At 48.9% G+C, this 12924-nt stretch overlaps 1 protein-coding gene across 4 annotated transcripts in view; it reads right to left on the bottom strand.

Annotated features, from left to right (window-relative positions):
- The window catches only part of CYSTM1 (cysteine rich transmembrane module containing 1), a 33031-nt gene extending 20405 nt beyond the window's left edge, over positions 1-12626 (bottom strand). Inside the window, exon 1 of one of the 4 annotated variants that reach the window (XM_075510196.1) lies at positions 12530-12626. Coding sequence is in view for 3 of the 4 variants with exons in the window: in XM_075510194.1 (XP_075366309.1) it covers positions 11995-12155 (161 nt within the window). In the remaining variant the exon portion in view is untranslated. Of the gene's footprint in view, positions 1-10530; positions 10608-11994; positions 12201-12529 lie in introns of those variants that run through there. The other 3 variants (XM_075510194.1, XM_075510193.1, XM_075510195.1) reach the window with 3 other exon arrangements.
- Between the last annotated feature and the right edge of the window lie 298 nt (positions 12627-12924).

Here is a 12924-nt window from a genome sequence, read left to right as displayed (position 1 = left end):
GGAAATTCTCCCTTCAGAGAGCCAGTGAAAGGCAGGCAGCAAGCCCTATAACTCACTTCAATGCAACAAACTAGAGAATCAGGACATAACGAGTCACTAATGTTCATCTAACCCAGAAAATCATCCCAAAATAGCAGCCAAAAGCAAGTTCCCAGGGAAGAACACGGCCAGAGTGAGTGCATGTGTATACCTCCATACCATTGTACATGGCAGGGTAACCATTTGGTGCCCAAGCCAGACAGGGTCCAGGCAACCAGCAGACCCCCGCAAACTCCCGAGTTTGCTCAGACTCCTTGAGCCAGCATACAGGTGCAGTGCCCACTCCTGGTGCAAGGGGATCCAAAGCTCTGCTGCATGCCTTGTGGAAAACTGCCTCCTACCCCACTGGGGTGACTGCAGGAGGAAGAGATCAGCAGTCAGCCTCCTGGATTTAGGGATTTCACCAAAGCAGGGAGGAGGCATGTGGGAGCCCCCCTGTTCCAGGCTGAAGAGCCCCAACCCACTGTCTGCTCCACAGGCAGGAGCCAGCCCCTCCAGCCACCTCCCCCTTCTCTGAGCCCCTCCAGGTCAGTTCTAGGCTGTAAGTTGGCATCCTAGGGGTTGGGGGGGGGGGGGGGAGGGGGGGGCGGGGAGAGTGTGTACACACACACACGGCATTCAAAGGCAGCAAACCTCAGATCATGTTTTTAGTTTGTAAACCTTTTCTTAAGAACCTCCAGGGCTCATCTTGCTTTGGTGATCATTGCCAAGCTCCAACAAAGAGTCACATTCATTACTTCGGTTTTCCAAAGCCCTCCTACCTAAGAAGATGGTCAGCTCAGCCCATCCTTTCCAATGAAGTTCAACAAAGTCCAGTCTTCGCTAGCCCTTGTTCTTGTGGGGGACTTCAACCTGCCAGATGTCTGCTGGAAATACAATACAGCAGAGAGGAAACAGTCCAGGAGGTTCCTGGAGCGTGTGGCAGATAACTTCCTGACGCAGCTGGTGAGTGAGCCAACTAGGGAAGGTGCCCCGCTCGACCTCTTGTTCACCAACAGAGAAGGACTGGTGAGCGATGTGATGGTTGGAGGCTGTCTTGGGCAGAGCGATCATGAAATGATAGAGTTTTTGATACGTGGAGAAGCGGCGAGGGGGGTCGGCAAAACTGCCACCTTAGACTTCCGGAGGGCGGACTTCGGCCTGTTTAGGAGACTGGTTGAGAGAGTCCCCTGGGAGGCAGCTCTTATGGGCAAAGGGGTCCAGGAAGGCTGGACATTCTTTAAGGAGGAAGTCCTAAAGGCACAGGAGCAGGCTGTCCCCAGGTGCCGAAAGACGAGCCGGCAGGGAAGAAGACCGGCCTGGCTGACCAGAGAGCTCTGGCTCGAACTGAGGAGAAAGAGGAGAGTCTATGACCTCTGGAAGAAGGGGTGGGCAACTCAGGAGGACTACAAAGGTGTAGCGAGGCTGTGCAGGGAGAAAACTAGAAGGGCCAAAGCTGAGCTAGAGCTCAGTCTGGCTGCTGCTATAAAAGACAACAAAAAACACTTCTTCAAATACATTAGCAGCAAAAGGAGAGCTAAGGAGAATCTCCAGCCCCTAGTAGATGTGGGAGGAAACACAGTGACCAAGGATGAGGAAAAGGCTGAGGTACTTAATGCCTTCTTTGCCTCAGTCTTTATTAGCAGGGCCGAATGTTCTCTGGGTACCCAGCCCCTGGAGTTGGAAGATAGGGATGGGGACCAGACTGGAGCCCCCATGATCCAGGGGGAAATGGTGAGTGACCTGCTGCACCACTTAGACACTCACAAGTCTATGGGGCCTGATGAGATCCACCCGAGAGTGTTGAAGGAGCTGGCAGATGTGCTCACCAAGCCCCTTTCCATCATTTACCAGCAGTCCTGGCTAACTGGGGAAGTCCCTGCTGACTGGAGATTAGCAAATGTGACACCCATCTTCAAGAAGGGCCGGAAGGAGGACCCGAGGAACTACAGGCCTGTTAGCCTGACCTCGGTGCCGGGGAAGCTGATGGAGCAGATCATCCTGAGTGCTATCACACGCCATGTAGAGAATAACCAGGGGATCAGGCCCAGCCAGCATGGGTTCAGGAAAGGCAGGTCCTGCTTGACCAACCTGATCTCCTTCTATGATAAGGTGACCCGCCTAGTGGATGAGGGGAAGTCTGTGGATGTTGTCTATCTAGACTTCAGTAAAGCCTTTGACACGGTTTCCCACAGCATTCTCCTGGAGAAACTGGCTGCTCATGGCTTGGACGGGTGTACTCTTCGCTGGGTAAAGAACTGGCTGGACGGCCGGGCCCAGAGAGTGGTGGTGAATGGAGTTTACTCCGGTTGGCGGCCGGTCACAAGCGGTGTTCCCCAGGGCTCGGTGTTGGGGCCAGTTCTGTTTAACATCTTTATCAATGATCTGGACGAAGGGATCGAGTGCACTCTCAGTAAGTTTGCAGACGACACCAAGTTGTGTGGGAGTGTTGATCTGCTGGAGGGTAGGCAGGCTCTGCAGAGGGACCTGGACAGGCTGGATCGATGGGCTGGGGTGAATTGTATGAGGTTTAACAAGGCCAAGTGCAAGGTCCTGCACTTGGGCCACAGCAACCCCATGCAACGCTACAGGCTTGGGGAAGAGTGGCTGGAAAGCTGCCTGGCAGAGAAGGACCTGGGGGTGTTGGTTGACAGCCGCCTGAATATGAGCCAGCAGTGTGCCCAGGCGGCCAAGAAGGCCAATGGCATCCTGGCCTGCATCAAAAATAGCGTGGCCAGCAGGACTAGGGAAGTGATTGTGCCCCTGTACTCGGCACTGGTGAGGCCGCACCTCGAATACTGTGTTCAGTTTTGGGCCCCCCACTACAAGAGGGATATTGAGGTACTGGAGCGCGTACAGAGAAGGGCAACGAAGCTGGTGAAGGGTCTGGAGCAGAAGTCTTATGAGGAGCGGCTGAGGGAGCTGGGACTGTTTAGCCTGGAGAAAAGGAGGCTGAGGGGAGACCTCATCGCTCTCTTCAACTACCTGAAAGGAGGTTGTAGAGAGGTGGGGGTCGGTCTCTTCTCCCAGGTAACAAGTGATAGGACAAGAGGAAATGGCCTCAAGTTGCGCCAGGGGAGGTTTAGACTGGATATTAGGAAATTTTTCTTCACCGAGAGGGTTATCAAGCATTGGAACAGACTGCCCAGGGAAGTGGTTGAGTCGCCATCCCTGGAGGTATTTAAAGGACGTTTGGATGAGGTACTTAGAGACATGGTGTAGTGGTGGTTTTTGGCAGTGTTAGGTTTATGGTTGGACTCGATGATCTTAAAGGTCTTTTCCAACCTATATGATTCTGTGATTCTATGATTCCCTTCTGTCCCTTCATATGCATCAATTAATTTATCTACATTCAGTATCGTTGCCATTTTAGTGCTGTAGCAAGGCTTAAAAGATGTTGCGATTCTTCAGTTGGCTGTGAACTCAAATTCAGGCAGTGGATAACTTAAACGCAGCCATCACACTGCTCCCTTGCCACGGGGACTTGTGCTGGGACCCCCGGGGGGCATCCTCCACCTTCAGGGCTGGCCATTCACTCCCTTCCCTGTTCCCTTCCATACCCAAGCATGAAGCCTGCCCACTATCCCATGGCTGCCTGGCTTCTGTACAAGCACTCAGTATGGGACCATACCAAAAGCCCTTCAGAGAGCTGATACAACTGCTGGTGGAACCACACAGGTAGAAAAGCACCTCTGCAGAAAGGTCTGAGATGGGTAAAAGCTGTACTTGGTAAAGCTTAGAAACTACTGAAAGAGTGTGGTAAGATGAGAGCCTGGCTAAAACCAACAGCTATGGTGGATGAGTAAAGAAAACTGCACATCAGCAGCTCTGTAGAAAGTCTGAGAAACTGGACAGAAGCAGTTAAAAATCCAAGTCTGACAATGGCTTGAGCAAACAGGATAATGGTGGCATAGGGAATGAGAAAGAAATACCAGTGCTCTTTGACTGTTTAACACCTCCATGTTAGCAATGTCAAAAGAGTTTTTGAAGTGGAGGCAGGTTTGGCATGGAGCTAGTAACTGAGCTGCTGTCTGTTAATGTGGGAGAGGGACTGAGGAGAAAACTGGAGAGAGTCTACTAAAAGCCAGACAGATGCCTGGACAGAGACCTCAGAAGAGCAACAGAACAGCAGAAAAGATGAAGAATGAGATTAAGAAGGGCATATTCCACCAGGGCAAAAGTCACTTTTCCCCTCAAAGTTGAGGGTAAAGTAACACAACTGAGATTAGGCAAGAAGTAGCAGCATCCAGCAAGAACAGTTTCAGCAACAACTATATTGGAGATTTATCTGTGATGAATGAGAAGAGAAAACTCCTGAAGAATTTACCAAGGCATTCAGCAAACCCAGAAGGTGGTTGTGGAAACCAGGACCTCCAGAGGTCCTAGGTTCTACTTCTGTCCACTCCCTCCCCGTTCCACCTCAGCTGTGAAGGTCAGCCTTCTCACAATGGTCTTTGTCTCCAGTTACATTCTTGGAAAGAATTTTTCCTTGTTCCCCACTTCTGCCATGCATATACCCTTCCCTACTTGCCCTTTTTGAACTGTGTGACAATATTTAGATTTTCCTCATTCTCATGAACTCATACATGATTTTACATGGTTACTAGCCCTATTTACTCACCTGGGTACGTGTTTGCAAGGCAGAGCCTTGAATCATTAAGCAGATACTTTTCAGAGACATACTTGAGCTCCTAGTCAAACATATTATCAAGCTCTGCTGTGGGTTCTCACCCCAACTAGCAATTCCATGTGAGCTGCAACCAAGACCAACTCCTATAAGCTTGCATCACGGCTCATATCTGTAGGTTTCCCAATGAGCACCTCTCAGAGACAGTCTCGAAAGAAGGAAGCCAACGCATCAGTAAAGCCCTTTGCTTTTCACAGCACTGCTGGAGGTCCATCAGGAAGAGCCAGCACAGCACTGCACAGTCTCACCCAATGAGAAACTTCATTTAGCACTAAACCCAGCAAACAGTTTTCCTTGATTGTCACCAAGCATTTGCCCTATCTCTTGCTGGTTAACAATAGAGAAATTACTAGTCCACCTGAAGAGAATGACAAAACATGTTCCTATTCCTTCCTCTCCCCCCTGCCCCCATACTTTTGCTAAGAGATAAGTTCATTAATATATCATTTAAGTTTCCTTAAGCTATCTTCAAACTCCTTTGTTCCACACTGCTGAGCAAACATCACATCCCCTACACTAACAGAAGGGTTTTATTTTTAGACAAGCAGCTTACCATACCCCAAAAGGCTGCACCATCTCCTATAAGAAATCACTGAAAAAAGAAATCTCCAAAAAGAAATCACTGAAGTAGGAGTATGCACACAATATATCATACAGAGAATACATATGGCACTATATGTCCATGTATATATATAGACACACACACAGATAACAATATGTAAAACCCACCATCCTATGCCAGAACATAAGCCTCTCTACATCTGTAACCTGTCTTTAACTAAGGCTTAGCAAAAGGTGCAAGTACAGAACTATGCTGCTTTGTATACACATAAACATTTTAACCTGTCCGTTTTGGCAACCAATACACCTTAGAGAAACAAATTTCATCATTAAACTTTGAAAATACCTACTTTTTTCTGGTTGCCTTAAACTTACTGCCTCATACAAGGTCAGCGTACCAACGCAGCTGTTACAGAACTAGTTGGTCACTGCTCCTGACTCTCCTCTTCCAGCACACTCATGAATTTATATCTTTTTTTTTCTCTAGGCATCTCTCCTGAGCTAAGGACTCTCTGCTTCTACAAAGCCTGTCCTATCCTTTGGTCGTTCTTGCCACCCATTGCTGTGCCTTTAGTTTTACCATTTGTCTGAGAGGGAGCGAGCAGGCTGCATGAAGCTCTGCTGCGCAGTGCTGCAGCAGTCTTCTGCTTTCCGTCCCTTTCCTAGCCCACTCCCAGGACAGCTCTTGCCATATGTCAAGCCAAACAGAGCTCAAGCTGTATCGTACTAATTGTAACTGCAAGACCCTCCCAAGTGGGAATAGCTCATGTAGAGCCTATCACTGCACATGTACACCTAGGACCATTGTCCCTCTCACACACGTTGCTCACCGAAGTACCAATGCACAGTCTCTTCCACCATTTCACTGACCAGATATCAGAGACTGTTCCACAAGTCTCTGAAAACAGCCTTAGTTTCAACCTGGGAAAGTCTCATCATCCACAAGCTGCCACCTATTTATCCCTTTTTACAGGTCAGCTCATGGTGGATTATGAATCAAGTAAGATCTACCTTTATCCCATCTATGTTTAGGAATCACTGGGAAGGATTTTTTTTTTCCCCTAAACTAGGAAAAAAAGAAATCAGTAGCCTCATTTAGATACCTGACCATCATCTCACTTCGCAAGAGCAGCCCTGCAGCACAGCATGAGGGCCTGAACAGTTAGGACTTCTGGTCAGAAGGTAACACGATGCAGGAAAAACACCCACAAGAATGAAGAGAACAAGGGTAAGTGTGATTAAAGGAAAGCTCTTCTGTTAGCACAAGGGGTTCCCAAACAAAGAGCCTTCACACCCTGCCAAGAAGATCCAGTTTCACCCTTTTCCCTCCTCCAAAAGACCACTTACAAGGCTGGTGCTCCCAAGCATCTCTTCTGAGGTCAGCATAATTCTGGCCTTCAAAGTGACTGGAGACCAGTATGGACGTGCTTTTACCTGTTGGCACTGACGACACCTTGTTATCTTGGCAAAACTGAAAAGAGCATGCATAGAAGAACCAGCTGCATTTTTACACAGTAGGTGTTCACAGCTGCTAAGCCACCTGCAAAGAAATACCAGTCCCTACAGACAGCTGCCTGCAAGTCAGATCTTTCAAATGCAATCTCCTATGCAAGTGAATCAATTAAATAAAAAGCTGTGTATGTGGGAGGAGATGACAATCTAATCTGGGTCCTGAAACAGGGTTAAACACCTTCTGTTGCATAGGGAACAGTGCAAGAAATAGCCCTCTGAAAACAAATGCGGGATTAGTAAGTTAAAAAACCCAAATCAGATCAGTAGTCTGGAACACCTAGACAACCTCCCCCTCAAAAAAAAAAAGCAATTGCATCACACCTGGTATGCTGCTCTAGTCAGGAGGAATCACATTTTGGGCATGTCAGATACTGATGCAGCTGGCCTTTGCATGATGAAGATGGAGGGCACGGTGAGAGGCACAGATCCTGAGAAGGGCAACCGGGGTACCCTGATGTAACCCACCCCTTCCAATGCCTGCAGCACTAAGAAGTAGTTTTCCAATACAGAGCTCTAATGGAAAGTACATTTAAAATCAACAATGCAGCTCCTGGCAACTAGCCTAGAATTTAAATTACATTTCATATGAACAGTATCCAAATGGAAAACAGCACAAGTGGCTTTTAAATGGCACTGGTTCTGTGTTTCCCTCTTACCAGCTTCTTCGCAAGCTCCATTTAGTGATTGCACGAAAAGTATATTAAGGATAAATTGTAAGAAATTCCCTTCTTGCTCGGTTTGCTTCCAGGAAGAGCCTCCTCCCAGGTTTGCCCACCCACTTCACCACGCAGCACCATCAGCCTAGCACCATAGCTGAAGAATAGCACAAGAACAGCACCCAGCTTTTCTGACAAAAGCTGCTCAAAACTGTTTTACCTCCCAAAATGCAGGTCTAGGCAGAAGTGAAAAGCCTAGCTTTGTGCTATCAAAGGAAAAGCTAGAAAATGCTTCTTTGTTCAAATCCATTTCCTTAAGAGGGCTCCCGGGGCTATGGGATATTCCACGGTCATTAGGAAGATGTGCATTTCCTCACCTTTTTTCGAGTGGCTGCCAGGCATTTCCTGCACAAAAAACCTCAGCTGCTGTTCTGAGGGGCTGAAGCTGATCAGGCAGCTCCACAGAGTGAGCAACAGTGGTTTGGATGAACAGGCATTTAACCTTCCAGAGTCCCTGAGCTAGGTATTACCTCCTCCCAGTACCCTCCAAGCCTTCCAGAGGCCTGAAGTCTGCCCATCTGTGCAAATGGAGAGCACACCTGATTTGTGAGGCTGACACTTGTGCCCCTACAAACAGTCCCATCATCTGTCCTGCCTTCTTTGCAAAACCATCATTTTCCAGGTTTGCAACCAGCATGTTTCCAGGTGATTTTGGTTTCAAAAACCAGGGTTTTGATCAGCTCTAAAGGGCCTGTAGTCATGTTGACAGTATTTGTCTCAGATGCAACGCCCTTTGTAGAGCTTTGCGGTCACAGGATCTGTCCTTGCTGCTCTGTCTCCACAGGACTCTAACAATGCAGCCTCATGCCCACACAGGTTTGAATGCCAGGATTTTCCTTCTGCAGACCAGCTTCAATGTCTCATCAATTGTTACGAACATACAAAACCTCTTCAGAAATACTACTCATAGCTTACTGCCTAGTTTTCCTGCTTGCAATGTGTTGTCCATCTACATGTTCTGCATGGCAGAAGCATGAAGCTGAAATAGCTGCCTGTGTAGTTCCTACAATAAAAGCGTTAGTAAAAAAAAAAAAAAAAATCAAGTCCAATGCTCTGCTACTGTTATTACATGAACTGCACCCTTATGGGGAAAAATTTTCAAATCTTTCAGACATCTTATGAAAGGTTTTAAGAACATAAGATTTAACACCAGACACTAATAATTACGATGCCGGGAAGTACCACAGCACAGCCCCTCTAGCATTATAAGCCAAGGCACTTGCTGCTGACACAACAGCTGAGACTCTGTGCAGTTACAGAAGCACCTGTGGCAAAAGGTACGAAAAAGCAAAGCCCTTTACACAGAAATCACTGCAGATATGGGCACTAACACCCTGGTTTCAGGTTTTGAATGCTTTTGCATGCACTGTCCAAGTCTTTGTATAATGTGCTACATTAGATACTTCCAGAAATACATAAATATATTTTGTTCTTAAAGGGCTGTATTAAGACAGTTTTAAGGTGCAACAAATACCAAAACCTAAAATCAATGAAAACATCTGACTGTCAAGTTAAACTAGACCCTCCCTGCAAATAATAGCTAAAGAAAGAAGCTTTGTTGGTCCAACTGAGAACGTGAAACAAACAGTATGACTGGCAAGAAAATTAATAAGCATAGTTAATACATTCATATGTGTTATTCAGATGGTATTCTGGCAGCATCCCAGCAATGAAACAGCAGTAGTCTTTCACAATAACCTCCCCACCTCTGACACACTGACGGATTTAGTGGAAGATACTACCCAGACTGCATGATGATTTTCTACCATCTCAAGCAGGACATGCACTGAAAGGCAGCATACAGCTTCTAAAACACAGTAAAGTCAGTGTCTGCAGACAGAAATACATGCATTCTCTACAGCTAAGATCTCATTACTCAGAAAGATATTTTCGTGACAGGCTGGAAAATTGAATGAGACAGATTTTTTTTCCTCACTTTTTCTGCTTTTCCACATCCTACATGTAGTTGTAACACAATGCTTTACTTTGCCTGTAGGGCATATGCAAGAATCTTTTAATGGCTGCTTGTCACAGGACACAAGTAAGTACCTCTGATACCAGTTGTCACAAAACCAAGAAAGCCTTGGCTTTACTCTGTCAGTGGTTGAAGAGAAGCTATTACAGTTCAGGGTACTGCCCTCAATAGCTCCCAAGACCGACTAAAACCACAACGATGCATTATAATGCTAATGTAGAAATATATTTTTCCAATATGCAAGTGAAAGAAAGAGCAGCTTTTGTTTAGTAGTGGTGGTGCCTGGTGTAAGGAATACAATAGACCAGACGTTTCCAAGTAGGTGCATTCCCCCAAGCGCCCTGCAACCCTGAAGGGCATGGGCAGTCACTGAAGCACAGCACAGCTCCCTTTCCAAGAAAGCAGTGCGGTGGCAGCAAGAATGCCCACACGCGCTTCAACATCACCGGGTCCCAGCTGGGAAACGCCCCCCGGAATATGACTGCGGAGGGCGGCACAGCACGCACCTGCCCCACAGCATGGGTGCAAGGCCAAGCACTTCATCCCAAAGTCTGGAGGAAGCCAACCCCTCCCATCCCGGGGCGAGTGGCCTTGGAGGCTCCCAGGCTGCCTTGTGGGAAGCCAAGCTGCAGCCGGCAGGATGCCAGACCTGGCAATACCAACCGTCTGCTCGAATGACTCAGGCTTCTTGCTATCTTCCCCTATTCCCAAAAATGACAGAGTGCTATTTTCTACTCATTGAGCCATACGGTTTTCAGAAACAGGAAGTTGAGAAAGACACAATGCACAACCAAGAGAACAGAAAACACCAATATCGAAGGCAGGCATTCAAACCCTGCTCATTCACGTCTTCAGCTCCGGCTAGAAGTTTTCACAGCCCCCGGCTAAGCCTACAGCCACACCACAGAGAGATTACAAACAGGTAACAGGAGAAATGCAGACCTGTTTGTTGAAAAACCAGAGTTACACAAGCTTGCTCGGCCCTCCTAGAAAAAATTAAGTAAGGTATTAATCTGATCATGCACAGAACTACCCTGAAAATAGGTAGCTCCCCTGTTTACCATAAACACAGCCCTCCAGGTAATTCTCCATCATCCCACCACAACGCTACGAGCAGGAACATCACTGCTTGCGCTTACAGGAACACCTCTGGGTTTTTGAGCAGCAAGCCACTGCCAATTTTAAATGTAACATGGACCTGCGGGTACACACAGCAGCAAAACACCAGAGCCCTCTCCTCTAACTGACACTGGCATACCACCTCGCAGGGTCTGCTCAGCCCACGTCAGAGTCCCCCACCCATGTTGGAGCCACTCGTTTACAGGACATTCTCTTCTCCTCTTCAGCCTCTGCAGTGAGAACACCCACCAGCCCCTGCAGATTATCGGTTACGGCTCTCAAACCATTAAGACAATGACAAATCAGTATTTTAACAAAGATGGCCTTTATAGCACATGAATAAGAGGCAGAGTGTAACAGACTTAGTGCTGAAGAAGTTTCAGTACTTGGTAAAAACACTGTTCTGTGCAGTGCAGAAGATTCAACATGCACGCTAATTCCTGACCATCCCCAAAAAGCACTGAAATACAATCACTAAAGTGTATCACGTCTCAGCATTTTCTGCCTCCTCCTCAGTCTATCCAATATAGTAATAGTATTCTTATCATTTAATGTTTCTAGGAAGAGTCAGTCTTTTTATTAAAGCAACTGATGCAGTTGAAAGAAAAATACCCGTTTTCCAGCACAGCAGCACTTCCCACACCTTGTATCTCATCACTATATTTACCATAGCACAAAGGAGGAGGCAGCTGCTCTGCAGTCATTTTAACTCACCCACACTTACTACCTTATCGAACCCACACTTACTACCTTATCGAGACTTACCCTATTTAGACAACCATGTTGAACCTTCTGCTCACACAGGTCTCGTAGCAAAGGTGAAAGCACCAAAAGCAAAAAGCACTTTTTTTTCCCTTTCAGATAGAGCTAAACATGAATCTGGGATGACTGGAACAAATCCTGGCACTGCCCCAGACAGAGAGGGTCTCCCCACTGCTATCGGAAGGGACAGAGGAAAGGAGGAGAGTACTCTCCTTTCCTTATTCTCCTATTTCACCATGACATTTAATTATCCAAATGAGGTGTCCAACAGCTATAGGAACAGGAAATATAAATCCAGGACAACCAGAATGGCTTTTAAACACACGATGCAGCATTATTATTTTTACTCACTAGCTCTACACTAAATAAGCCCATGAGTATTAAACATGCCCATCTGCTTTGAGCACAGATGCCTGCCTTCCTCTTTTCCCCCCACGTTGCATACACAATCGCAGCCGAGCAGCACTGTTCTCCCTGACACACAGGGCAGGATTGTAAAACCCCACAGCACCCCAAAGCTACCTCACTCCCTGCAACGAAAGCTTGAAAGAGTTTAAAGCAACTTTTTGAAAACAAACACACCGTTACAGCTGGCAGACAGGGAGCGACACCCCCAGGTCAGCAGCACTGCAGCCCACGCCTGCCTGCGGGGGGGCTTCATTGGTGATCCACCCTCCTGCTCCAGAACAGCGTCCACCTGACCCGACACCTCAGGGACCCCTGCCACCAGAGCAATCACCCCACAGCTGGCCTCCCAGAGACGGTACGGGTCCCTCTCTTCACCCCGAGATGTCTTCTTCCTCATCCTCCTCAGAGCAGCAACCCTGACCAGCACGTTCCCCACAACAAGGGCTCCACGTCCACGTCCCACTCTCGCCCCACAACCCACCTCTCCGTTCCCCAGCGTCCAGGGTCTCTCCCACCCGCAGGGGATCCACCAGCCCTCACCGCACAGCTGGGGCAGCTCAGCCCTGCAGCAGACTCACAGCTTCCCCCGACACACGCTGGAGTACACGCTGCTCCCAGCCCCACACCCAGCTCCCACAGCCCCTCACCCCCTCCACACACACCCGTGGGGGCTACCGCCCCCACACCCAGCCCCTCACCACATCGTGGGGGCTCCCAGCCCCACACCCAGCTCTGCCGGCACCCTACAAGGGCTCCCACCCCTCCCGGTACCTTAGGCACTGCCCGTCTCGCGCCGCAGCCGGCACTGCTGCGCACTCTGCGGTGACGTCAGGCAGCGAGGGCGGAACCCCGCCCCTCGCTGGGCGCGGCCGCGCGCGGAGGGAGGGGGGGATGAGGAGGGGGCAGGCACGTCGCAAACCTCGGGCCCCGCGCCCGCCTCGGGGGGGGCGTGGCCAGGCAGGGAGTGTGGCCGCGTGCAGCGCTAGGGGGCGTCGTGCGGTCCGTGAGGGAGCGGTGGTTGGCGGGGTGCACCCTGGGGCGGCTTCGCAGCCGCCCTCACCCCCCGTGCCCGGTGGCCCTGGCCTCTGCCAGGGGAGCAGCTGCGGGAGAGTGCGCGTCTCAGGGGCGTGAAGTGAAAAAGGGCCGGTCTGGGCCACGGGGCTCCT

This window comes from Mycteria americana, chromosome 8 (assembly GCF_035582795.1).
Source record: "Mycteria americana isolate JAX WOST 10 ecotype Jacksonville Zoo and Gardens chromosome 8, USCA_MyAme_1.0, whole genome shotgun sequence".
NCBI classification, from domain to species: domain Eukaryota; kingdom Metazoa; phylum Chordata; class Aves; order Ciconiiformes; family Ciconiidae; genus Mycteria; species Mycteria americana.
Note: the sequence above shows the minus strand (reverse complement) of the source record. Positions and strands in the feature narration are given on the sequence as shown.